This window comes from Pelophylax lessonae (genome assembly GCF_965119305.1).
Source record: "Pelophylax lessonae genome assembly, chromosome: 1".
NCBI lineage: Eukaryota > Metazoa > Chordata > Amphibia > Anura > Ranidae > Pelophylax > Pelophylax lessonae.
This window is the reverse complement of record NC_138768.1, coordinates 318,324,861-318,351,787: the sequence shown is the minus strand read 5'-3', so window position 1 is coordinate 318,351,787 and position 26,927 is coordinate 318,324,861. Positions and strand designations below refer to the sequence as shown.

Here is a 26,927-nt window from a genome sequence, read left to right as displayed (position 1 = left end):
CCACCAAAGGAAAGCTCTATTTGTGTGAAAAAATTATAAAAATTTCATATGGGTACAGTTTTGCATGACTGTGCAATTGTTATTCAAATGTGACAGCGCTGAAAGCAGACAATTGGCCTGGGTAGGAAGAGGGTAAAAGTGCCCAGTAGACAAGTGGTTAAATATGTTTTAGTATGGAAAAAATATGTTTCTGATTTTTTTTTTTTGTTAGGAAGTGACATCAGTACCGAATGTGCAATAGATTTTTTTATCTTTTTTTCCATGCATTATTTGTCCTGCATTACACAATGTTGTAATTAACAGTGGTTTCATCACAGAAAAGGATAAGGAACTTGTAACATCTGTCACCTTGCACAAATGTTGGTTTACAAGACAGAAGAAAAACCTAGCTGTGAACACAGGAGCATAGAACCAATACAAAAACGGTATGTATAGTACGCTGTACATAGCACTGTCTGTAATGCGTTTATAAGTATGTGTTTATCTGCTTACTTGTACTCAAGTATGTTGTTTAATGTGATCTGAAAAGTTGATCTTTATAGATCATTAAAAAAGAAAAACAACTTAATTCTCTATTATATATATAATAATGTCTCTAGTATTAGCAATTGGTGAATATATTTTGCTTTGGTATGAATGTTTTAAACTGCTCTGCATCACATCCCTAAAGCAATCCATTATTTTTTTAGCGTTTACACCTTGATAAGTGTGTTTTATAAAAAAAAATGTATGTGTTAATATATTTTTTTAGGAATGTTTGTGTTATGTACTGTATATATTGCTTTTATGGCATTGCACCAAATAAGCACAGCAATATCCACATACAAGAGTTCATAGTATTTTAAAATTAGGAAGCTTTACAATATTTTGGGACAATAACGGAATAGATTGTTGCCCTAGAGCAACATAATATCTGCAAATTAAATTGTAATATCAAACCCTAATTTACTAAAATGTAAGTAAGACTTGTCAGAACTGTGGTTTAAGCAGTTTATGCAAGAAAACATTGCTCAGAATGCATAAAGAAGGCATTAGTACTGAGTCTTGTAACTGCGAAGCTTTGGCACCTATGTGAACTTTGGAGGGCTCAGGGCTGACAATAGTGACCAGTGGAACAGCAACATCACCTGCCAGTGTCTGCTGCTTTAGCTGATGTCAGAGGGGGGGGGAAAGTTCCGTCCAACCAACTGCGGCAGCCACACCAAGAGTCAGAGATCAGAGCATTGTGGATGTGTGACCGCATATAGAAAATATTAAAATGTATTTAAACTGTGTACGCAGGGTCATGGGAAGAAAAGGGGAAGAAACATGTTAACCACTTCTGGACTGGAAGATTTTCCCCCTTAATGACCAGGCTATTTTTTTGTGATTCGGCACTGCGCTACTTTAACGGACAATTGTGCGGTCGTGCAATGCTGTACCTAAATAAAATTGGTGTCCTTTTTTTTCCCCCCACAAATAGAGCTTTCTTTTGGTGGTATTTGATCACCTGTGCGATTTTTTTTTTTTTTTTTTGCGCTATAAACAAGCGACAATTCTGATGAAAAAAAAACAATATTTTTCTCTTTCTGCTATGTAACATTTCCCAAAAAAAAAATTTAAAATCAAATTTTTTCATAATTTTAGGCCAATTTATATTCTGCTACATATTTTGGTAAAAGAAATCCCAATAAGCGTATTTTGATTGGTTTGCGCAACAGTTATCGCGTCTTCTAACTACGGGAAAGATTTATGTCATTTTTATCATTTCTTTATTTTTTACTAGTAATGGTGGCGATCTGCGATTTTTAGCAGGACTGCGACATTGCAGCGGACAGATCGGACCCATAACTGACATTTTTGACACTTTTGGGGGTACCAGTGACATTACTACAGTAATCAGTGCTAAAAAAATATGCACTGTTACTGTAATAATGACACTGGCAGGGAAGGGGTTAACACTGTGGGTGATCAAGGGGTTAAATGTGAGCCTAGGGGAGTGATTCTAACTATGGGGGGGATGGGCTTTTGAAATGATCATAGAGACCTGTGATCCTATGTAGAATTCAATTTTATTTAGGTACAGAGTTGCATGATCGCGCAATTGTCCGTTAAAATAACGCAGTGCCGATTCGCAAAAAAAGGCCTGGGCATTAAGGGGGCAAATCCTTCCAGTCCAGAAGTGGTTAATAGGAAATCAGGACTAGTAGGAACACCAGGGATTTCACACAAAGGAATCAATACAAAGAGAACACGATACTTTTTCACACAAGTACATGGTACAGCAGGTACATTTCAGGAATATGAAGTGTTGGGTTTACATATTTTTTCTGAAAAAAAAAAAAAAATACATATTTTTTGAGCTGAGAAAACAAATCTTTAATGCAACATTTGTACAACACAAGCTATTTAAAGCGGAACTCCAGGAAAACAGCTAAATACACAGATCACATGGTAAGCTAATTTACCTATCAAAGGATTTTTTATTTTTTCTAAGGTTTGCACAGCTATTTAGGCCACACAGCAGAGTCCTGTCTTGCCACAGTTCAGTAACACTTACAAATCTCACAACCACACCCAGATTGTGGTTGGACAGTGAAAGGAGAAGTATCATATTTATAAGTGCATCCCTCTGTCACTCTGCCCTCTCCTTCCATAAGCATGCTTCCTGCAGTACAGCACTACTGATTGGCTCTGTGGGGTTGCTTTACTAAACTGGAGAGTGCAAAATCTGGTGCAGCTGTGCATGGTAGTCAATCAGCTTCTAACTTCAGCTTGTTCAATTAAAGGGTTTGTGAAGACAGAAGGTTTTTTTATCTTGTGTGTGTAGCAGCCTCCTTAATACTTACCTAAGCTCATGTTTATCCAGCGATGTTGCAGGAGTGTCTAAGCTGCCTGGGACTCCCCTCCTATTGGCTGAGACAGCAACGCTGCACGATTGGCTCCTGCTGCTGTCAATCAAAATCATTCAGCCAATCAGGAAAGAGGGGGGGGGCAGGGCTAGGTTGCGGCTCTGTGTCTGCATGGACACAGGGAGCTGTGACTCGGCTCGGGTGCCCCCCTAGCAGACTGCTTGCTCTGGGGGCACTCAACAGGAGGGAGGGGCCAGTAGAAACAAAGAGGGACACGAGAAGAGGAATATCTGGGCTGCTCTGTGTAAAACCAACTGCACAGAGGAGGTAATCATAACAAGTTTGTGTTTTTTTTTTTTTTTTTTTTTTAAAGCAAGACTTTACAATCCCTTTAACCACTTGCCGACCACCAGCAGTATACTGCGGCAGGTCAGCTCAGTCCCGCGAAACAACGTAACTGTACGTTGCTTTGGGGGACTGTTAGTGGGCGCACGCATGCACCCATTCGCCACAGGGAAGCCAATCAGCGGATCCAGTAGCTGCGATTGCCGCCGGGCACCCGCAATCGCTCCCCGTGGAGACAGAACAGCGGTCTGCCATTGTAAACACAGCAGACCGCTGTTCTGTTAGTTATGAACACAGGGATCCTGTGTTCCTCTTATTTAGGAACACAGGTCTCTGTGTTTATTCAGTAAGTACAACCCCCACACAGTTAGAAAGCAGCCCCTAGGGACACATTTAACCCTTTGATCGCCCCTGGTGTTAACCCCTTCCCTGCCAGTGTCATTAGTACAGTAACAGTGCATATTTTTAGCACTGATTACTGTAGTAATGTCACCGGTCCCCCTAAAAGTGTCAAAAATGTCAGCTAGGTGTCCCATCTGTCCGCCGCAATGTCGTAGTCCCGTTAAAAATCGCTGATCGCCGCCATTACTAGTAGAAAAATAAATAGATAAAAAAATTAAAATGACATAAATCTTTCCCCTAGTTTGTAGACGCCATAACTTTTGCGCAAACCAATCAAAATATACTTATTGGGATTTTTTATTACCAAAAAATGTGTAGCAGAATACAAATTGGCCTAAAATTATAAAAAAATTAGATTTTTACATTTTTTTTTTTATTGGGAAAGTTATATAGCAGAAAGTAAAAAAATATTTCTTTTTTTCAGAATTGTCGCTTTTTTTCATATTTATAGCACAAAAAAAAATGAAAATTGCAGAGGTGATCAAATACCACCAAAATAAAGCTCTATTTGTGGGAAAAAAAAGGACATCAATTTTATTTGGGTACAGCGTCGGATGACCGCGCAATTGTCCGTTAAAGTAACGCAGTGCTGTATCGCAAAATAGGGCCTGGTCATTAACCACTTTACCACCGGAGGATTTTGCTGCCTTACGTCCAGGCCACTTTTTGCGATTCGGCACTGTGCGACTTTAACTGACAATTACGCGGTCGTGCGACGCCGTACGCCGTCCTTTTTTTCCCACAAACAGAGATTTCTTTTGGTGGTATTTGATCACCTGTGCGATTTTTTCTTTTTGCGCTATAAACAAAAAAAGAGCGTAAATTTTGAAAAAATAACAATATTTTTCACATTTTTTATATGAAATCCCCCCCCCCCCCCCCCGAAAAAATGTAAAAATCTAAATTTTTTTACATTTTTGGCCAATTTGTTTTCTGCTACCTATGTTTGGTAAAAAAAATCACAATAAGCGTATTTTGATTGGTTTGCTCAAAAGTTATTGCATTTACTAACTAAGGGAAAGATTTCTGTCATTTTTGGTGTTTTTTTTTTTAACGAGTAATGGCGGCGATCTGCAATTTTTTTTGCCGGACTGCGACATTGCGGCGGACAGATCTGACCCTTGACTGACATTTTTGACACTTTTTGGGGTACCAGTGACATTACTACAGTAATCAGTGCTATAAATATGCACTGTTACTGTAAAAATGACACTGGCAGGGAAGGGGTTAATTTTATTGGAGAGGGAGGGGTTAATGTATGCCTGGTGCTTACCAACATGTGTGGGGGGAGGTGACTGAGTGACACAAGGACAGATCGCAGGTTCAGCTATGCTGAACCCTGCAATCTGTCACTGTCTGTCACTTAGGAGATCCGCCCACTTTGTTTACACAAGCAGGCGGATCTCCATACTCGATTCCCCGACGTTCGGGGAAGAGCAGCGGCGATCGCCGCCGCTCCTCCCCTGGCCCAACTCCCGCTGTGAATGAATACAGCAGGAGCGAGCCTTCGGCGGCGCGCGTGCGCCGCCCACAAAGGGAGGAGTCCAGCGACGTAGGTCTACGTCGCTGGACGATAACTAACCACTTTGCCGCAGTAGAGCTCGAGTGAGCGGTCGGCAAGTGGTTAAGGGGGCAAATCTTTCAGTCCAGAAGTGGTTAAGCTTTGACAAAAAAAAAAAACTGTAAGCTGATCTGTTCCTATGAAGAGCTCCACCAGATTTTGCACTCTCCAGTTTTAGTAAATCAACTCCTTTGTGTTGCTCGTCTCCTATTCTGCGTTTTGTTGTACAGAGACTACAAATGTCCAATAAAAAGTCAATCTGAGATACTTACACAGCTTCCATTGAAAACAAAAATATAAATATAGAGCAGCATTAGCTTGTGTCTTATATACACTGAACAAAATTATAAACACAACACTTTTATTTTTGCCCCCATTTTTCATGAGCTGAACTCAAAGACTTTTTCTATGTACACAAAAAGCCTATTTCTCTCAAACATTGTTCACAAATCTGTCTAAGGGCTCTTTCACATCCGATCCCATCCGATCCCATGCGCTGGACGGATGGAAAATAGGGTTTCCATCCGTCCAGATTTGACGGATCGGATGTCAGCGGACATGTCTCTGCTGACATCCGATGCCCCATAGAGATGCATGGGGTGACCGTTCAGATCCGCCAAAAAAACTGACAGGCGGGTCTGAACAGTCCGCCTGTGTGAAAGGGGCCTAAATCTGTGTTAGTGAGCACTTCTCCTTTTCTGAGATAATCCATCCACCTCACAGGTGTGGTATATCAAGATACTGAGTAGACAGCATAATTATTGCACGGGTGTGCCTTAGGGTGGCCACAATAAAGGTCACTCTAAAATATGCAGTATTACTATATTTGGGGGGGGGGGTCCGAAAACCAGTCAGTATCTGGTGTGACCACCATTTGCCTCACGCAGTGCAACACATCTCCTTCACAGAGAGTTGATCAGGTTGTTGATTGTGGCCTGTGGAATGTTGGTCCACTCCTCTTCAATGGCTGTACGAAGTTGCTGGATATTGGCAGGACCTGCAACAGGCTGTCATATACGCCAATCCAGAGCATCCCAAACATGCTCAATGGGTGACATGTCTGGTGAGTATGCTGGCCATGCAAGAACTGGGATGTTTTCAGCTTCCAGGATTTGTGTACAGATTCTTGCAACATTGGGCCGTGCATTATCATGCTGCAACATGAGGTGATGGTCGTGCATGAATGGCACAACAATTGGCCTCAGGATCTCGTCACGGTATCTCTGTGCATTCAAAATGCCATCAATAAAATGCACCTGTGTTCGTTGTCCATAACTTACGCCTGCCCATACCATAACCCCATCGCCACCATGGGCCACTCAATCCACAACGTTGACATCAGCAAACTGCTCACCCACACAACGCCATGCACACTGTCTGCCATCTGCCCTGTACAGTGAAAACGGGGATTCATCCATGAAGAGACAATAAAAACAGACAATGAGAAAGGTACGCTGCAGAACCTAACTACACCTATAAGACAGAATTGCAGCTCCCACCAATTTAAGTACTCAAAGGCTTGATAAATAGAATATGTGTATATACGGAGGTGCGCTATTCAGGTGTGAGATGAAGTGAATATAAATAATCGCATACAAAAATGATCAATAAATATAAATGCAGTGTGTAGATCAATCAGTGGATAAATCAAATACCCTAGTTGTAAAAATAGTATATCAAAGTCTATAACAAAAAAGCACCATCAATCAAAAATCATGAAGAAAAAATAAATAATAAAGAAAGAGTTCATCCATTAGTAAGTTCGCTTATAGTATACTCTCACCTGTAGAGCATGAAATCAGTGCTTAACCTCCCTGTCGATCTGATTATGTCCAAATTTTTGTGCTAAAAGCGGTACATTGTTTTGCATGGAAATATGTTGTTTTATATTTTAGGCCTGTAATTCTTAGGAATAACTCACTTAAATCTGTCCAAACAAGAGTCTAGTAGATATCCCGGGTATGATACAGTTTTAAACACAAAATTATAAATTATAATAACCTCCCTAGCGGTATTCCCGAGTGTGGCTCAGGGTTAATATACAGTACCAAAAGTGGTAACCCCGAGCCACACTCAGGATTACCCCACAATAAAGCTCACCTTCCCCTGCAATCCCTCACCGTCCTCCCCCGCCATCCTCCAGCCATCCTACCGCTGTCCTCCCGCTGTGTGCTCGGCCGATGCCAGCACCTGTCTTCCGGTTTCCTTCTCTGCGAGCGTCACGACACAGGAGGGTGGAACCGGCGGCAATTTAAAAAATGTAAATAAACCAAATGACATGATACAAAGTCGTTATCCTAACGGATTACACTGTATCATGCCATTTCACCACAGGATTTCACCTGGTGACTTTTCCAGTGCCCTGCCTGTGCTTTTCTAGTTCTTTGTGCCTGGAAAATTAAGAACAACCATAGCGTCCAAAAAGCATTCTTTTTGCGCAAAAGCGCTTTTAGACGAACTGGAGAACAGCGACAGCGAAACTGAGTCACTTGAAGAACTGAGCAATAGCGATTCGTGGGAAAATGCATCATCAGGTATGGAAAGTGACGACAGCGATGATTCTGATGTCTCTTTCTGGAACAAAGCTCTGTTGGAAATTCTGAAGAATTATTTGATATACTTCCCAAATTTGTTTTAGTTTTGGTGCAGAATGAGTAGTTTCGTCAAATTCTTCATTATTTTCAAACTACTCATTCTGCACCAAAACTAAAAACCATTGCTATTGGATGAAGATTTAATAAATTCTTTCAAGCACTGAAATCTTTGAAGATTTCTTAAGACTCTTTTAAGCACTGATTTCATGCTCTGCAGGTGAGAGCACACCATAAGCGAACTTAATAATGGATAAACTTTTCTTTATTATTCATTTTTTATTTATTTTTTCCTTCATGATTTTTGACTGATGGTGCTTTTTTGTTATAGACTTTGATATACTATTTTTACAACCAGGAGATTAGATTTATCCACTGATTGATCTACACACTGCATTTATATATATTGATCATTTTTGTATGCGATTATTTCTATTCACTTTATCTCAAACCTAAATAGCGCACCATAGTATATACACATATCCATGAAGAGAACACCTCTCCAAAGTGCCAGGCGCCATCTAATGTGAGCATTTGCCCACTCAAGTCAGTTATGACAACGAACTGCAGTCAGGTAAAACATGGATGAGTTTACACGTGGTCTGCAGTTGTGAGGCGGTTGGATGTACTGTCAAATTCTCTGAAACACCTTTGGAGATGGCTTATGGTAGAGAAATTAACATTCAATTCAGGGGCAACAGCTCTGGTGGACATTCCTGCAGTCAGCATGCCAATTGCACGCTCCCTCAAAACTTGGCACAACTGTGGCATTGTGCTGTGTGATAAAACTTCACATTTTAGAGTGGCCTTTTATTGTGGCCAGCCTAAGGCACACCTGTGCAATAATCATGCTGTCTAATCAGCATCTTGATATGCCACACCTGTGAGGTGGATGGATTATCTCAGCAAAGGAGAAACGCTCACTAACACAGATTTAGACAGATTTGTGAACAATATTTGAGAGAAATAGGCCTTTTGTGTACATAGAAAAAGTCTTAGATCTTTGAGCCCAGCTCATGAAAAATGGGGGCAAAAACAAAAGTGTTGCGTTTATAATTTTGTTCAATGTATCTGTCTGGAGTATCTATGCAGAGCTGCACCAGATTTTGCACTCTCCAGTTTTAGCAATCCTTTTGTGTTGTTTATTCCTCTTATAGTCTGAGTTTTGCTCTAGAGCAGGGGTGTCAAACTAAATTGCATTGATGGCGGCATCAGCATTATGGTTGCCCTCAAAGGGCCGGTTGCATTTGTAAGAATATATAAATTTACCCAGGGCTTTTTGTCTAAGAGAATAGATGCAGGAACTCAACCACACCCTCCCCTGATGAAGCGCATTGTGCGGTGGATGTGGCCAAATTGCATAACAGGGTGTCTGTATATCTCTATAAGTACAAAGCATGCATATACACCACCACTCTCTAAAATAAAATAAAAAAAACATATATACACTCTAAAAGGTAGTGACATCGGTAAGTGTATGCATGTCAGACCCGTTATGAATTAACACTATTACATTTTAGGCTAGAAATAGACTGATGGTATTATATTGTGCAAACATGGAACAGTGGAACTGAAATTATTACATTTGGAGGAAAGCTTGTTAGTTAATCATGTGGTTTGTTCTGGAGGCATCATTACTAACAGGGTATCCTACAAAAAGGAGTAAAACATTGCAACGCTTCATACAAACATTGCATCACTTCCTTAAATAACAACAAAAATTACAAAATACATAATGTTTAAGCTCTACATAAAATATATATTTAAGAAGTTTATTCATTGCCTTTTAAGGTTATCATTTTTCCAGGTCATGGTGTAGCCAAGCAGTAGTTAGTCACATTCAACTGTACTTGTTTTATCCTATGTAGAAGACATTGCAAAGCTTATCCATGCCACTTCTTTAGTTCAGTTTAGTGTCAAGAAAATACCAAAGCACTCAAACCCACACATGGTGTTAACCATTTGTTAACACCTATGAAGCCTTCTTGACACCATAGATGGGATTATGCATCTAAAATTGTCTGATTTCACAACTTTCACATCTCTCATCTTGTTTTTGGACAATACCACTCCTTTCTTGGTGACCTTTAATGGTAAAGTGTTTTGAGCTTGGATAATCGTAGCTGTAGCTTGGATAATCTTTGAAATATCTTCAACAAAGCAAGTTGAATGTAACTACTACTAGAGATTATCCAATGTAATTTTTTGAAAATCTATACTGAGAGAAATATGGAGCCTCCCATTGCTGAGCTCCCTTTCAAAATGTTAATTAACCACTTTAATACAGGGCACTTTCACCCCCTTCCTGCCCAGACCAATTTTCAGCTTTTAGTGCTCACACACTTTGAATGACAATTACTCAGTCATGCAACACTATACCCAATCAACATTTTTATCATTTTTTTCACAAAAATAGAGTTTTCTTTTGGTGGTATTTAACCTCCTTAGCGGTATTCCCGAGTGTGACTCGGGGTGAAATTTCAGAGCCATTAGCAGTAATCCCGAGCCAAACTTGGGATACCGCTAGGGAGATCGCTGGATCCTGAAAGAGAGGGTACTCACCTTGTCCCCGGGATCCAGCGATGTATCCCGACAGTGTGCCGCGGCCGGATCTTCTGCCGACGCTCTGTGCCCCAGCTTCCATCTCCTGCGACGTAACGCTCGCAGGGGGGTGGAACCGGCGGCAAATTCAAATAGTAAAACACACAAACACACTGATACATTACAAAATAAAATAAATTCACATTAGTTTGCCCCCCAGTGCCCTTTCCTGCAGTTTTACAGTACTTTATATATATATATATATATATATATATATATATATATATATATATATATATATATACACACACACACACACACACATATATATATATATATATATATATATATATATATATATACATACATACATACATACATACTTTAACTTATTTATAGTTATTTATTATATTATAATTTATGATTTTGTGTTTCAAATTTTATCATACCCGAGATGTTATAAAGAAGAACGCACAGTAAAAAAAAATCATATCTAAATAGTTGGTTTGGGCTGCTCGTTCTTAGGAATTACATGCAAAATAATGGTACCGCTTTCAGCACCTAAAATATGGAAACAATCATAAAGCCAGGGAGGTTAATCACCACTGGGTTTTTTATTTTTTGCGATATAAGGGAAAAAATAGTAAACATATTGGGAAAAAAACATTTGTTTTTAGTTACTATTATAAAATCTTGCAAATAAGTCATTTTTGATTTCCTAAATTTGGGTCAAAATGTATACTGCTACATATCTTTGGTAAAAAAAAAAATAGTGGATATTATTCAGTCTGTATGAATGGTATAGAATCTACAAGCTATGGTGCCAATCCTTACAATTGAGCACACCTAATCACACCTGATGTACCGACGGCTATCTAAGTTCTTGAGGCCCTGAAATATCAGGACAGTACAAATACCCCCCAAATTACCCCTTTTTGTAAATAAGACATTCCAAGGTATATTCACTAACAGGCATGGTGAGTTTTTCTGAAGTTGTAATGTTTTCCCACAATCCTTGGAAAAATTAAGAAATATATATTTTTTTTTTTTTTACACAAAATTGTCATAATAACAATTTATTTCTCACACACAACGTATGCATACTTCCAATTACACCCCAAAAATACATTCTGCTACTCCTCATGCCTAGCCACATACAGAGGCCCAAGGCGCAAGGAGCACCATCAGGTGTTCTAGGAGCATAAATGACACATATAATTTCCTAACGACCTATCACATTTTTAAATGCCCTGAAGCACCAGAACAGTGGAATTACCCACAAAATTACCCCATTGTGGAAAGCAAACACCCCAACGTATAGTCTATAAGGCACTATGAATCTTTTGAACATGTCATTTTTTCCACAGGTTTTTGGAAAATGTGGAAAGAAAATGAAAATGTATTTGTTTTTACACAAAGTTGTCAATTCATGAGATATTTCTAACATATAGCATGTACATAGCAAAAATCATACCCCAAAACACATTCTGCTACTCCTCCTGAGTATAGTGATACCAGGTGTGAGACTTTTACACAGCCTGGCAACATACAGAGGCCCAACATCCAAGTATCGCCTCCAGGCATTCTAGGAGCATAAATTACACATCTAATTTCATGATCTATTACACTTTTGAAGGCTCTGGAGCACCAGGACATTGGAAACGCTCACAAAATGATCCCATTTTGGAAAGCAAACACCCCAATGTGTAATCTATGAGGCATGGGCTGCAGATAGGTACTCAGGTACTCTGATGGGCTGCAGACAGGTACTCTGGTAATCTGATGGGCTGCAGATAGGTATTCAGGTACTCTGATGGGCTGCAGATGGGTACACAGATATAGGTAATTGGGTACTCTAATGTGCTGGATACAGGTACTCGGGTACATTGATGTGCTGTAGATAGGTACTCGGGTACTCTGAGCTGGAGACAGGTACTCGGGTACTCAGATGGTCTGCAGATAGGTACTCGGGTTCTGTGGGCTGGAGACAGTTCCCCAGGTAGTCTGGCTTGGAGACTGGTACTCAGGTACTCTGATGGGCTACGGACAGGTACTCTGGTACTCCGATGGGCTGGAGACAGGTACTAAGGTACTCCGATGGGCTGGAGTCAGGTACTCAGGTATTCTCATGGGCTGGAGATAGGTAGTCGGGTACTCTCATGGGCCGGAGACAGGAACTCGGGTACTCTGATGGGCTGGAAACAGGTACTCGGGTACTCTGATGGGCTGGAGACAGGTACGTGGGTGCTCTGATGGGCTGGAGACAGGTACTTGGGTATGCTGTTGGGCTGCAGATATGTACTTGAATACTCTGATGGGCTGGAGACAGGTACCAGGGTACTCTGTTGGGCTGTAGATAGGTACTCGAGTACTCTGGGCTAGAGACAGGTTAAAAGAGGTTTAATGTTAATAAATGTAAAGTTATGCACTTGGGAGCTAAGAATATGCATGCATCATACATACAAGGGGGATTACAACTGGGGGAATCCATAGTGGAGAAGGATATGGGTGTTCTGGTAGATCATAAGCTTAATAATAGCATGCAATACCAAGCTGTGGTTTCCAAAGCAAGACAAGTCCTTTCTTGCCCCTGTACAAATCATTAGTTAAACCTCATCTGGAATATGCAGTTCAGTTTTGGGCACCAGTTCTCAAAAAGGATATAGGGGAACTGGAGAAAGTGCAGAGAAAGGCAACCAAACTGATAAGAGGCATGGAGGAGCTTAGCACTGAGGAAAGATTAGAGGTACTGAATTGATTCTCTATTGAGAAGAGGAGATTAGGGGGATATGATCAACGTGTACAAATACATAAGGGGTCCATATAGAGAACTTGGTGTTGAGTTATTCACTTTAAGGTCATCACAGAGGACAAGGGGGCACTCTTTAATGTCATTTTAATTCTAAATGTATATAATACAATAACATAATGGCACAAAACCCAAAAACAGGTAAGAGGCTAGAAGAAGGAGAAAGATTCAAAACAGCCTGTAAGCATATGTTCCTCATATGCAGTATGTCAAAATTGGAAATCGATCTCAAATTTACATGATGTTATTATATACATTTAGAATTAAAACGACATTTATAATGATATTTTACAATGAGTCACACCCACCAAATATAATATCACCATTATTCATGCACGTTATATATAACACAATTTCTCATTTTTATTTATTCAGTCTTCTTCATTGCTCATCATAATTACATTCACAATCACTATTATAAGTATATATCTTTCACTTAATCTATTTCACATTTCATTAGTATATATATATCTATGTTTAATATTAACACAACATTGCTTTGTGCAATTTTGGCACCTGTATATATATATATGGTGTCCATCGTACCATTCTATATACACTATATTTGTTTATATACATGTTGTTTGGATGGTTTTTTGTCTCTAGAATTCAAGGAGAAATATTTATATGTGTTCCCATTGCAGCCTTTTTATGACTCTTTACTATGTAATGTGATTTTACTCAATGTTATATATGTCTTTTCACAATATTCCAATGTTTTCCCTTTAGTGGGATTCTATGTGTCAATAATTGTTTCACCTTGACATCGCAGATAGTTTGGCTCCCATTTGTTCTTCATCAACTTAATTGGTTCAGGGTGTGTATGATTACACCACCTTGTTCCCGTTTGTCTGTCTACCTACAAATGCTTGCCGACTTCTGTGATCTCATCGTGTGGTTATCAGTAAGCGACCTACAGCGTTGTGAAACGCGTCAACCTGACACGTCTGTTTGCACACTGTCTGTCTACTTTATTTATGAGGAATAAAGAAACTTTTGATTTCATCATAACATCCTGAGTGCGGTCTCAAAATTGGATTTCTTCTATTCTTGGATGACGGATCTGACCTGCACCAGGGTTGAACGCACACCTGAGCGTCTTTCCCTCCCTTCATTGTCTCCCCAAGGGACACGCCTCATCCCCGGTCACTGCATTGCGCGCCCCCGGGGGAGTGGTGTTCCTGCCGGCGTCATTTTACACTGGTTAAGAAAAGTACTTTATTGTCATTGCAACAAGTCACAATGAAATTGTATAAAACTACTCACACTTTTAAATATAAAAAACTACAATAACACGCACACACAAATAATAATCATACTCCCCCTCCAATAAGAACAGTAAGAGCAGCTGTCACAATATGTGCCTAGTCACTACTACTGATTGTCATTTTTAAAAACTTTATTCATAGACTTAATAGCTCTTACAAAAAAAGCTTTCCCTGAAATGATTTGTCACCCTAATATTTCTGAAATGTCCGCCAGACGGCAGTATTTCAAAAAGATGATGTCCAGGATGGGACAGATTGCTCACTATCCTTTCGGCTCTACTAGCACAGCGGGACCAGTAAATGTTGTCTACAGAGACAAACTTACAGCTCACATTTCTCAGTGCAATGTTTATGATTCTCTGAAGAGCAGCCTTTGCTGCTAACGTACAGATAAAATACAAGGCTATAATATAGTAGGTCAGTATACGCTCAATAGAGGACTGATAAAATAACTCTAGGATGTTTTTGGCCAAACCATGTTTCCTAGGAAGTAGCAAAAAATGTAAACATTGCTGACACCTTTTAGTAACAGCTTTAACGTTCGTTAACCAAATTAAGTTCTCGTGACCTAAAAGCTTAAAAAAGGAACTCGCACTACCAATTATCCTTTGATATAAAGTTGTTCCAGGTCAGTTCTTTTCTTCCTAACATCACTACCTTAGTCTTTCCTGTATTTAGGGACAAGTTGTTTTTCACACACCACTCTGCTATTCTACCAACCTGCTTCGTATAGTGCTTCTCATCCCCACCCTTAATTCGACCGACTATGGCAGTGTTATCTGCAAATTTGTGATACTGTTTGTTGGAAAGTAAGAAGTCCTGTCACAAGTGTATAGCGAGTAGAGAAGAGGATTTCATATACAAAGTACAACCCTATGGCACGCCTATGCTAATGATGCGCTGAGAGGAGACATGTTTACCAAATCTGACCACTTGTGGACAATTCACTAAGAAATCCTTTGTCCAGGAGCAAACAGAACAAGGCAAATTTAACTTCAGCATTTTAGCAACTAAAAAAACTAGGATTACAGTATTAAATGTAAGCTGTATTCAATGAACAGCATTCTTACATAGTTGCCAGGGTACTCGAGATGACTTAGAGTTCCATTTAATGCAAGAGCAGTGGCATACTCTGAGCTTCTGTTTGTCCTATATGCATACTGATGGGGATCAAGATTGTCTGGTAAGGCTGTTTTGATACATTTTAACACCAATCTCTCTAAGCATTTCATTACTACTGAAGTTAGCGAAATCGGACTGTAAACTTGTAGTCTATCTACATGTGCTTCTTTTGGGATTGGACTAATAATAGCTGATTTTAGGCAAGTTGGTACAACAGCTGATGATAACAATTGATTGAGTTTTCTGTAAGTTGATCAACACAGGCCTTAACAGCCCTCCCCGGGATATCAACGGGACCCTCTCCTTTTTCTGGTATTCATGGACTTGAATGCCTGTCACACCTGTCTCCACATTCCTTCATAAAAAGATGTGATGTCATTCAGACCCAACTTCAAGAGAATCCTTTTGATTTAACATTTGAAAAAACATATACTGAGAATCTGTGACTTCAAAACGTGCAAAAAAAACTATTTAGTTCCTCAGCTAGTTGAATGTTTGGCTTTGCATCTGCTCCTCTGCTCTTCCTGAAGTTAAGAATATGTTGTAGCCCTTTCCAACCTTCTCATTAGTTGTTTCCCTTAAAATACTCCTCAATTTTTCTTTTATAGTCAGATTTGGGCTCTTTTTTACCTCTCTTTAGGTTTGCCCTTGCTTCGCTATACTTTATCCCATCACCATTTCTAAAGGCGCTATCCCATTCTCTCAAGAGACACCAAACTTTCTTTGTCATCCACGGCTTCTGATTAGAGAAAACCCTGATGCTTTTGCCCACTGTAACATTATCTATGCAGGCTCTTATGTAGCTTAACCTTCTCCCACCCAGCCAATGCATATAAACGGCCGGGTGGAAGCTTCCTCCTTTTGAGTGGACGTTCCTGAATGTCCTTCAGAACGAGGGAGATCGCGCAGCCACGTGCACACGCAGGTGCGCGATCTCTGTGTGCACGTGTCCTCTGCGCTGTGATTGGCCCTCCTGATCACATGATGGCTGTGTCCAATTACAGCCATCATGTAATGTCAATACAACAATTGTAACGGTGATCGGCTCTGCTTCTCCGCTCACAGTGAGGAGAAGGAGAGCGGATCTGTGCTGACAGCCAGGGATTGGTGAATATTAAGCTGTTTTACTGCTTTTTACTCGATGATCACCCAGCTAGTGTCCCCAACACAGTGTCCCCAACACAGTGAAAACACCTGTCATACATCCGTCCCAGTAAAATAATCTGTTACAGTGAACATCCGTCGTATCTGTCCATGATCATCCGCCGTATCTGTCCATGATTATCCGCCGCATCTGTCCGTGATAATCTGCCACATCTGTCCATGATCATCTGGCGCACATCATCTGCCACATCTGCCAGTGATCATCTGCCACACCTGTGTGTAATCATCTGCCACACCTGTCTGTAATCATCTGCCACATCTGTCCGTGATCATCTGATGCACATCATCTGCCACATTTGTCCGTGATCATCTGCCACATCTGTCTATGATCATCTGCAACATCTGTCTATGATCATCTGCCACATCTGTTAATGATTATCTGCCACATCTGTCCGTGATCTGCCACATCTGTCCCAGTCAACATCTGCCACATCTGTCCCAGTCAACATCTGCCACATCTCAGGGATCAACATCTGTCACAGGGCCTTCAAAAATGTGAAATGTGTAATTTATGCCTTTAGAACGCCTGATGGTGCTACTAGTTGGGCCTCGGTATGTGGCCAGACTGTGTCTCATACATGTGGTATTGCCATACTCAGGAGGAGTAGCAGAATGTATTTTAGAGTGTAATTTTTGCTATATACATGCTATGCGTTAGAAATATCTTATAAATTGACAACTTTGTGTTTAAAAAAAAAAATAGGATTCCTTTTATTTCATCATTTTCCAAAAACTTCTGGAAAAAGAATGACATGTTCAAAAGACTTATTATGCCTTGTAGAATATATATTGAGGTGTTTTCTTTCCAAAATGGGCTCATTTTGTGGGTAATTCTATTGTCCCGGTGCTCCAGGACCTTCGGAAATATGATAGGTACTCAGGAAATGAAATGTGTAATTTATGCCTTTAGAACGCCTGACGGTACTACTTGGATGTTGGGCCTCTCTATGTGGCCAAGCTGTGAAAAAGTCTCACACACATATATTTTGGGGTGTTATAGCAAGTTTATCTATGCCATGTGTAAGAAAAAACTTGTTAATATAACAATTTTGGGGAAAAAGAAAAATCTTTATTACCCAAACTATTGTGGGCAAAAAATTGCAACTTCAAAAAACTCACTATGCCTCTTACTAAATACCTTGGACTGTCAATATTTACAAAAAGGGGTCATTTGGGGGGTATTTGTACTGTCCTGACATTTTAGGGCCTCAATAAATTCGATAGTCAGTACATCAGGACTGATCAATTTTCAATGATACGCAGCCTAGACTCCATAACTTTTACACAAACCTATTATCATACACTTATTAGGATTTATATTTCCGGAGACATTAAGCAGAATACATTCTGGGCTAAATTTATGAAAAAATAGATTTTTTTGGATTTCTTTTAAAACAGAAAGTAGAAAATATTGTTTTTTTTTTTCAAAATTTTTGCTTTTTTGCCTTTATATCTCAAAAAATAAAAAACCCAGTGGTGAATAAATAACACCAAAAGAAAGCTCTTTTTGTGTGAACAAAATTATAAAAATTTAATTTGGGAACAGTGTAGCACAACTGAGTAATTGTCATTCAAAGTGTGAGAGCACTAAAAGCTGAAAATTGGTCTGGGAAAGAAGGGGGTGAAAGTGCCCAGTATTGAGGTGGGTAATACTGCTTCAGTGTACACATTTAAATCCTGTTGTTCAAATATGTCCTGATCCAGTCTCGTGCTGAACTGTCAGCGGTGGCTTCACTGTGTAGGTGTGTGCGGGAGAGGCAGCTGACAATGGAATCCCCATAGTAAGCCTATGGGTGACGTCACTTCCCAGGCATTTCCCAACCGTTGTCGGCTGTCTCTTCCACACAGCATCCGCCACTGGAGACTGGACAGGTTTGGCTGCAGAAAAGGGATGTATAGCAATTTTTGCTTTACAGGGTTAGATAGATTAGTCTCAGAAAGAGGCTGCCAGTAGATTTAGCATTAGCTGAATTTAGGCTGAACTTCTACTTTAAGCAATATTGCATCCAAAAAAGCAAATGTTTTTTTCAGTGCTTAAACCACATTTTAAATTATTTTAAATGTATGTGTTATCATGGAAAATATATTGTAAGTAATATTAATAAGACAATTCTGAGGTATCATAAACTCTTAAGCTAATAGCGTGCTAATATTTACTTACTATGGCCACAATGTATAGTTTTGTGTACTCAATAAAATTATAATATATTTTTTAGCAATGTAGCTAACTTTTTGTGTGGATGTAATTTGTATATGTCTAAGGTTTGATTCCCTGGCTATCATTCAATGGTAGTACAGTTCTAAGAAAGTGTTATGAATGACTATGAATGTAAACAATGAACTAAGCTTATGGAAAACTCAATGGATTGAATAAATGTGTAAATACTGGAGTTGTAACAAAGGGGAAAATTGTTGAACTAACTTGAAAACATGAACAGTTTAGGATATTTAACTCTGCCTTACAGATTAAGTTCTTTATCTGAAGAGTCTACTAACTTCTGCTGACATGCCTGGAACCAGAAATGTTTTAACATGTAAGTTGATTTTTATAATCTATGTTGAAATAATGCTTCCACCATGCACACCACTGATTGCCCATACACTGTGAATAAAAATAGCAGATGATATTATTATTATTATTATTATTAATAATATTATTGTTATTAGGTTTTATTTGTATTCATATAATCCACATAATTGAATAATAATTTATTTCCATCATATTATAAGTCCCATGTTTATCCACTTATAGTTTTATTTTTAGCATGATTTACATTGAGTATAACTCATATTTTTTATTAAATTATCATCCTATTAGATAGATTTTATCTATATGCTTATTTTGTTTATCATGTTTTATTTTTGCATTCATTTTTATTTTTACATCATATATACATTACATCACGATATGAGTCGCAGCAATTTGAATGGTTCCATTGCCAACAATGAGGTACGACTTGCTATTTGGAACTGTCAAATGACAAATTGCACCGTACTTATTGTCAAACCTTAATTGAAACAAGCTGAAGTTAAAAGCTGATTGTTTACTATGCACAGCTGTGCCCAATGCTGTGTGCACCAGTTTTAGTAAATTTCCTCCATAGTGTCAAAGAAAACATAAATAAAGATAAAATTGCAGTGGTGTCCTGTGCTTACATACCCAGAGGTGATACAAAATGTTCAATAAACAGATGTGAACAGAAACAATGTGTCCAATTGAATCTTTCATTGCTCTCTTCTGTGAACAAATATTATGCATCTTGCAACAAATAAAACTTTCCACCGTGTGACAAATGTCCTCCTATGCACCACCCCAGAATAATCCACAGTGATCACTTTCACCACAAAGACACGACCCACTTTCACCAGACTAAAATGCCTTTCTTTCTCAAGAACAGGCACACAAACTCAAGCTGTCTTACAAGGATTCCTCCTTTTTCAGCATGGATGGCTGCTCGGGACTCCAGACTGCAGTGTCCCCCCTCTTCAATAGAGTGAAATCAAACTCACACTGTCTTTTAAGGAATCTTTCTCTGCCTATGTGGATGGATGTTCCAGATTCCAAAGGTGAATGAGGAAGAAGTCGCCATAGCAACAAAATGCATTAAGGCAGAGTGACAGTGTGGGCGGAAGTACCTGAAGCTGGTGTCTTAATGTCCCAGTACACACAGAGGGAGCCAGCTGTTAATTCCTGTGTACACAGCACTTTTAGGGGTTGGTTTACTAAAACTGGAGAGTGCAAACTCTTGTGCAGCTGTGCATGGTAGCCAATCAGCTTCTAACTTCAGCTTGTTCAATTAGGCTTTGACAATAAAACCTGGAAGCTGTTTGGTTTCTATGCAGAGCTTCGCCAGATTTTGCTCTCTCCAGTTTAGGTAAATCAACCCCAATGTTTACTGGTGACCAGACAGGATGCATGTCTTGATGCTTGCTTTTATGCACTTATTACATGTGAATATAACGTTTTTTTTAATAGATTACTTTATAAGAATATTTTACACTATGTGAGAATTTTCTCACTGTGAGCAAATCATCCTCCTTTGGCATTGGAAACAGCCATCCATATAGGCAGAGAAGGATTCCTTGAGAGACAGCTTGAGCCTGCTTTCACTCTATTGGGGAGGGGAGACACTGCAGTCTGAAGTCCTAAGCAGTCACTCATGTTGACAGAGGAAGATTCCTTGTAATATAGCTTAAGCTTGTGTGCCTTTTCTTGAGAAAGAAAGACATTTTAGTCTGGTGAGTGCAAATCAGATCTATGTGGTGAAAGGGATCACTGTGGATTGTTCTGGGGCGGTGCATAGGAGGACATTCATCACAGGGTGAAAAAGTATTGGTAGCAAGATGCATGATACTTGTTAAAAGAAGAAAGCAATGAAAGAGGGGCAGAAACAATGAAGGGGGCAGAAACAAGCCCTTGAAATGCTTTAAATTTTATATAGAATTTATGTTTGCAATAAACCCACCTTTTGGAGTGGGGAACTTCAATTCCAGATGTACTTGTCTAAATTATTATTTTTTGTATTATTACATTTAAAATGATAAGTGGTACTAATATAACATATGAGATGTCTGTGTAAACTACACATTAGTATTTCCATAATAGGCAACAAAAGTTGCAGTACTATGCCATTAAAGAGCTAACTCATTTTCTAAGAACTGCACACATTCAGGGTACAGAAACCTATTCAGGTTCTAGCTCATGAATGCAAAATTACTCATCTAATTCACAATCACAGACTGGTTCTTTTTGTTGAAGATCTGTAAGTTTCTTTTCTTATCTCTTGTAGTACTTTTCTCATGGAGTTTGACCACTTGGTACATAGGTAATGTATGAATGCATTTATAATGAAAATATGACAATGTCACTGTTGTGCTTTGCCTAAAAAATATGTATTGGTCTAAATAGGCAAGAAACCCATAATTGTGCTTTTTTTTCTTTTCTCTGGTTTTAACAAATCAGTTACATTGTCCTGAGAAAATTTGTTTGTCTTTTGATCACTTTCTGTAAAAAAATTAATAACATCTTAATCAATAAAATGTATAAAATATCTTCCCTCATTTAAATTGGTAACAAGCTTAACCTAATACTTACCAGGCCTATAACATAAGGGCCAGGTAGCAACCCCATCTAAAATAGGGTTTGCAACATAAAATTACATTCCAGAATGATATTTAATATGTACCAAACCTACAATGTGTTTGCTGTGTCATCAAGTACCTAGATGTGTGTGAACACTGCTCTAGGTCTCTCAACTCCACCTCCACTAACACATAGACCAGGTGCTGACCCAGTCCATCACAGATTCCAATGAGCAAAAACGAATTCTGGTTAGCCGCACATCCAGTAAAATCACCTTTTTTGTTTTAACAAGTCCATAAAAACATGTCCAAAAATACAAATAGAGGGGAACAGCATCACCAGCTAACAAGTTTCATGCTCCCTTAGCACTTAGTCATAGCTCAAATACAAATGTCCACTACAGAGATATATATACATATATGAAATAATTACTTGTGATTGGAACAATTTGTGTGAAACAATTGGTTTGAGGCTGCCAATAATTGGCAGATGCCACCCCTGTTTAGGGATGCAATTGCAGAAACTCTAACATATATACACACAGATATAAAGATATAAAACCCCATAAGAATCATATAGAGAACAGACTGAATAAAAAATAAATAGAACCCAATTTTTAGAACAAATTACCAAAAAATGTGAAAATTGGAAACAAAAATAGGGTCAGCAATAGCAAAAACCTAGGCTGCACTTTATTCATTCATAAAAATGGAACACTTTCAATTCATAGTTTAGTCCTACAGGTTTACATGTACCCAGACGGAAGATCCAGAAAACTTCCTTTTTACACATAAGTCTGAACTTATCTCTCCTGGGAAATATGGTCTTTTCTACACCTTGTATAGATATCGCTGAGGGGGTCACCTGCATGACAATCATTAAAGTGGTTAGCTACATTGGTTGAATGTTTCTTGGTAATGTCATAAAGATGGTCATGAAGGCGATCCCTCAACCTGCGGGTAGTACAGCCAACACACTGAATTTTAACTGAACAATAGCAGGAGATAAATTCACAAATTATCAGGTACCCTATTGGGGGTCTTCTCCTGGCTTTATGCATGTTGGTAATCCTCAGATGAAGTGCATTGAGCTATATTTCTTTTAGTAACAGGTGGAATATAGGGTGAGAATAGTGGAAGTGTCTAAAGAATGGGGAAAGGGAGAGGGAAAGGGTAAAGGGAGGTGAAAGGAGAGGCAGTGGTGAATGTGACGGCACGTGGACTGCTGGGAGTGGGGTGGTAGGGCATATATAGGAGGAGCTGAAGGGGGGACGTTAAGGGGGAAGATAGAAAAGCGAGGGGAGAGAGGAGAGGAGGGAAAGGGTAAGAGTGTTGTGCCAGGTCCATTACAGAGGCCAGAGAAGGACTGCCCACCAAGGGTCATAAAGGGTTTAAATGTTCTCCTAATGAGGTAGTGCTTTATGCTTGTAGGGTTTGATGGGATCAGATTATTTTTTACATAGGGAATATGCAATACTCCTCACAGAATGTAAACTGAACTGAATAATACATTGTACCCCCCCCCCCTACTTTTGGTGTTTCACAAAAACAGTAATTTTAATAACATCAGAAATCCAACTAAAACAAGCAGCTCTATTTATGTATCAAGATAATGATGTTTAGGCAGCTGGCAGCCAGCTACATACTCAAGGCTTCCAATAAAGAACAGAGTACCACATAGTGAAATACTGTAAAATTGAAAGGTTTTATTAAAAACATAAGTCTGATAAGTCTAAGATTGTCTTATTGAATTTAACCACAACAGAGTTAACAGCTTTAACCCAAAATCTCATATGTGGTCTTCATCTTCTTGATGAAAGCTGAGATAAAGAAAAAATTATAATAAAGGTTCCCTGTAAGAGAAGAGTTCCTATATTCACCTCTCTGGCCAGTGTCTTCCATATTCTGTTCCTTCAAGTGCTTCAGCACCTGTCAGTGTATTCAGCATTCAACACTTCTGGTAGTGCTGTGCTTTGAGCCATGGTTCCATCCTCAGAGTCCTGACCTGCAGAGACATACAGTATGGAAGAAACCACAACTTGTGATGGAGACACAGGCATCTGACACTCCTAATGATGCTAAATGCCAAAAATGTTGAAAGAAGCTGCAGAAATGGAGTGAAGGTAGCAGACATGGTCTGTCGGGGAGTATAAGAGCTCTTCTCTTGAAGGTCACCTTTATTTTGACTTTGTTAGGAGTTTAACACAATGTAAGTGTCCCTTTAATATCTTTGGCTGTCAGGTATTAGTGCAAGCATACAAAGCAAGTTAGGTAAAGCTAAAGCAAGCAGCACCAGTGGTTATTTGGTGTTAATAGAAGCCCAACTCATACACCCCAGTCTGTTTGAGAAGGAACAGCTCAATAAACCTACGTACATTGACATAGCAGTGTTGATTTTGTTGTCAAATTTTTGTCATATTCTTTTGTCTAAAATGCCTATTTAGTTTCAGTTGTATTTTAGTCTTTTGGATAAAATGCATTTTAGTTTCAGTTGTATTTTAGGGCTCTTTCACACGGGCGTTCCGTATGTCCGTTTTTCATCCCATCCGTTTGCGGATGAAAAACGGACATAATGTATCTCTATGTAAATACGGATGTCATCGGATGATCATCCTCTGACATCCGTTTTTTGTCAGTTCAGTTCAGTTCAGTTTTTTTGAACGGAGGAGAACCCTATTTTTTCTTCCTTTCAAAAAACGGAACGGAAGCAAAAACGGATGTCAGTGGTGTCATCCGCAGACATCCGTATTTACATAGACATGCATTATGTCAGTTTTTCATCCGCAAACGGATGGGATGAAAAACGGACATACGGACCGGATGACACAAGTGTCATCCGTGTCCGTTACAAAAAAAAAAAAGGACCTGATCGGGCAAAAAAAAAAGGAACGCCCGTGTGAAAAAGCCCTAAGTCTTTTGGCTAAAATGCATTTTAGTTTTAGTTGAATTTTAGTCATGCTTTTTGACTCAGGCTGCTTTTAAAGAAAGAACAAAAATTGCACATATTTTGTTTTGCTGCACCTAGAATATCTTTAACCTTAGCTTAGCTGGACTTTAAGAATTAATACTTAAAAATAAAATAACTATTTATTTAAAGAAGAAGTATAGCCAAACTTTGTTTGGTTGTACTTCTGCTGTGGTTCACAGGATTGTAGTTTATTCTGCACTCCTGTGACAAGTTTTCAGCCGCTCACTGTCGGCTGATGTCACAGAGCCAGTTCAGGCTGGAGAAAGATCGCAACCATATGGTCAGAATTCACCCAGGAGCCTGGACTGCTTCCACCCCCTCCACGGCCTAGTGCTCCAGTGAGCGCTGGGGGTGGTGGGGGCAGAGCTGACAGTGGTGACTAACTGTTACCAGCCCTCTGCCCATGGAGCTCTGAGAACTGAGTGATGAGTGGTCTCTGATAGCTCAATTCTCAGTCTTAGAGCTGGCAGGGGACAGATGCAGCATTGGATCGATGCTGCATCCACCTAGGTAAGTATGATTTCTGAACAAAAAAACAAAAACCCATACTTCTCTTTTAATATAGCTTTAGAGAGTTAATCAACAATGAGTAGTATTCTATGACATATTAATATAACGTGTGAGTTTTCAACAAGAAAAAAAGACAAACAATTTATATTCATTGGTTTCTCATTGTTTATTCATTGTTTTCTCTCTTTTTAGAAACTTTAGCAAGTCATCATAAGTGCCCGTTCACATACGAGCGACGCTACTTCGCACCGCGACCTCCGAGGTCGCGGTGCGAGCAGCGCGGCGCGACCTCGGATCGGCCGCCACGGACTTCATAACATTGAAGTCTATGGCGGTCGCCTCCTGGTCGCCCCAAAGAAGCTCCGGACCCTTTTTCTAAGTCGGAGCGACTTGTGTCGCTCCTATTAGAACGGGTCCCCAGCTTCCCTATGGGAGGCGACCTGTGAGGCGACCAGGTCGCCTCACAGGTCGCCTCAGTGTGAACCGGGACTAAAAGTGACAGAACCAACCATTCCAGATTTTTTTCCAATGTCCAATCCACTCTCATCAAAATCAGAACTATCATGAAATATTTTGTCAATTACATAACATTACAGTATTTTCCCTGAAAAGTACTTGAGAGGCCAGAGAGAGAAAAAGGAAAGACAAGATAGAGGATGCAATACAGTACAATGAATCTGCTTTAGTCCCACTTAAAGGAAATGTTAAGTCAGAAGTTTTTTTTATCCTATCACATGCTATGCATTAAGATGAAAAAAACCTTCTGTGTGCAGCAGCACCACCACCCCCCCCCCCCCAATACTTACCTGAACCCCCTCTCTATCCAGTGATGTCCGCAAGTGCCTTAGTGGTCTCTCTTCTGATTGGCTGAGACATAGCAGGGACGCCATTGGCTCCCGCTGCTGTCAATCAAACTGAGTTAGCCAAAAGGGAGAGAGAGGGGAGGGGCCAAACCACTGCTCCATGTCTGAATGGATACACGGAGTAGCAGTATTGCTAAGGTGCCCCCATAGCAATCTGCTTGCTGTGGGGGCACTCAACAGGAGGGAGGGGCCAGGAGCTCAATCCAGGGACCCTAGAATGGGAGGATCTGGGCTGCCCTGTGCAAAACCATTACACAGAGCAGGTAAGTATGACATGTTTGTTATTTTAATAGAAACTTTACAATAACTTCAATGTATTATAAGTTCTTATTGAATGTACTTGTAAAACAATGTATTTATACACAAATGTTGTAGATAGTGCCAGCAGGTGTAATTTTTTTCTGTATGAATCTATACTGCTAATGTTACAGTGTACTATCTGGTGGTTTTCTATATTTGGCTTCCGCTTACTATGATCTGTTTGCTTTCCTGGACATGATGAGTCCTGTGGTGTATGTAGTGCTGCAATGTTCAAGCAGCAAGTAACATCACATCATACTCTCATGTTTCCAGCATTATAAACAGGAACAAAGTTTAATTATTATGAAATATGGAAACCGCTGTGATAAATATGTATTTCCATACACCAGTACATATTACAAAAGGTTAGAAAGAAAGCAGCCCCCTCCTTCCACATCCTTCTCATCATAAATAGACATGGATTGTTTTCTATGTAAACATGCAAAATCTGTCCCATTAGTGTCCAACTGTAGTAGTGTTCACAAACTGCCCTTCTAGTGGTATCACTTCTTTTTTGTTCTGTGTAGAAACATACTCTTTCAAATCTTTATAATTGGATGATATTTTTGG

The 26,927-nt window shown here is 39.5% G+C and overlaps 1 protein-coding gene across 1 annotated transcript in view; it reads left to right on the top strand.

The window, feature by feature from the left end:
- Nucleotides 1-307: 307 nt before the first annotated feature.
- LOC309545401 (Fc receptor-like protein 5) overlaps nucleotides 308-26,927 on the top strand; it is a gene marked incomplete at its 3' end in the record, with an annotated part of 62,969 nt that continues 36,349 nt past the window's right edge. Inside the window, exons 1-3 of the mRNA XM_082244583.1 lie at nucleotides 308-425; nucleotides 19,100-19,168; nucleotides 21,425-21,460. Coding sequence (XP_082100709.1) covers nucleotides 19,141-19,168; nucleotides 21,425-21,460 — 64 coding nt within the window. The 5' untranslated portion in view covers nucleotides 308-425; nucleotides 19,100-19,140. The remainder of the gene's footprint in view (nucleotides 426-19,099; nucleotides 19,169-21,424; nucleotides 21,461-26,927) is intronic.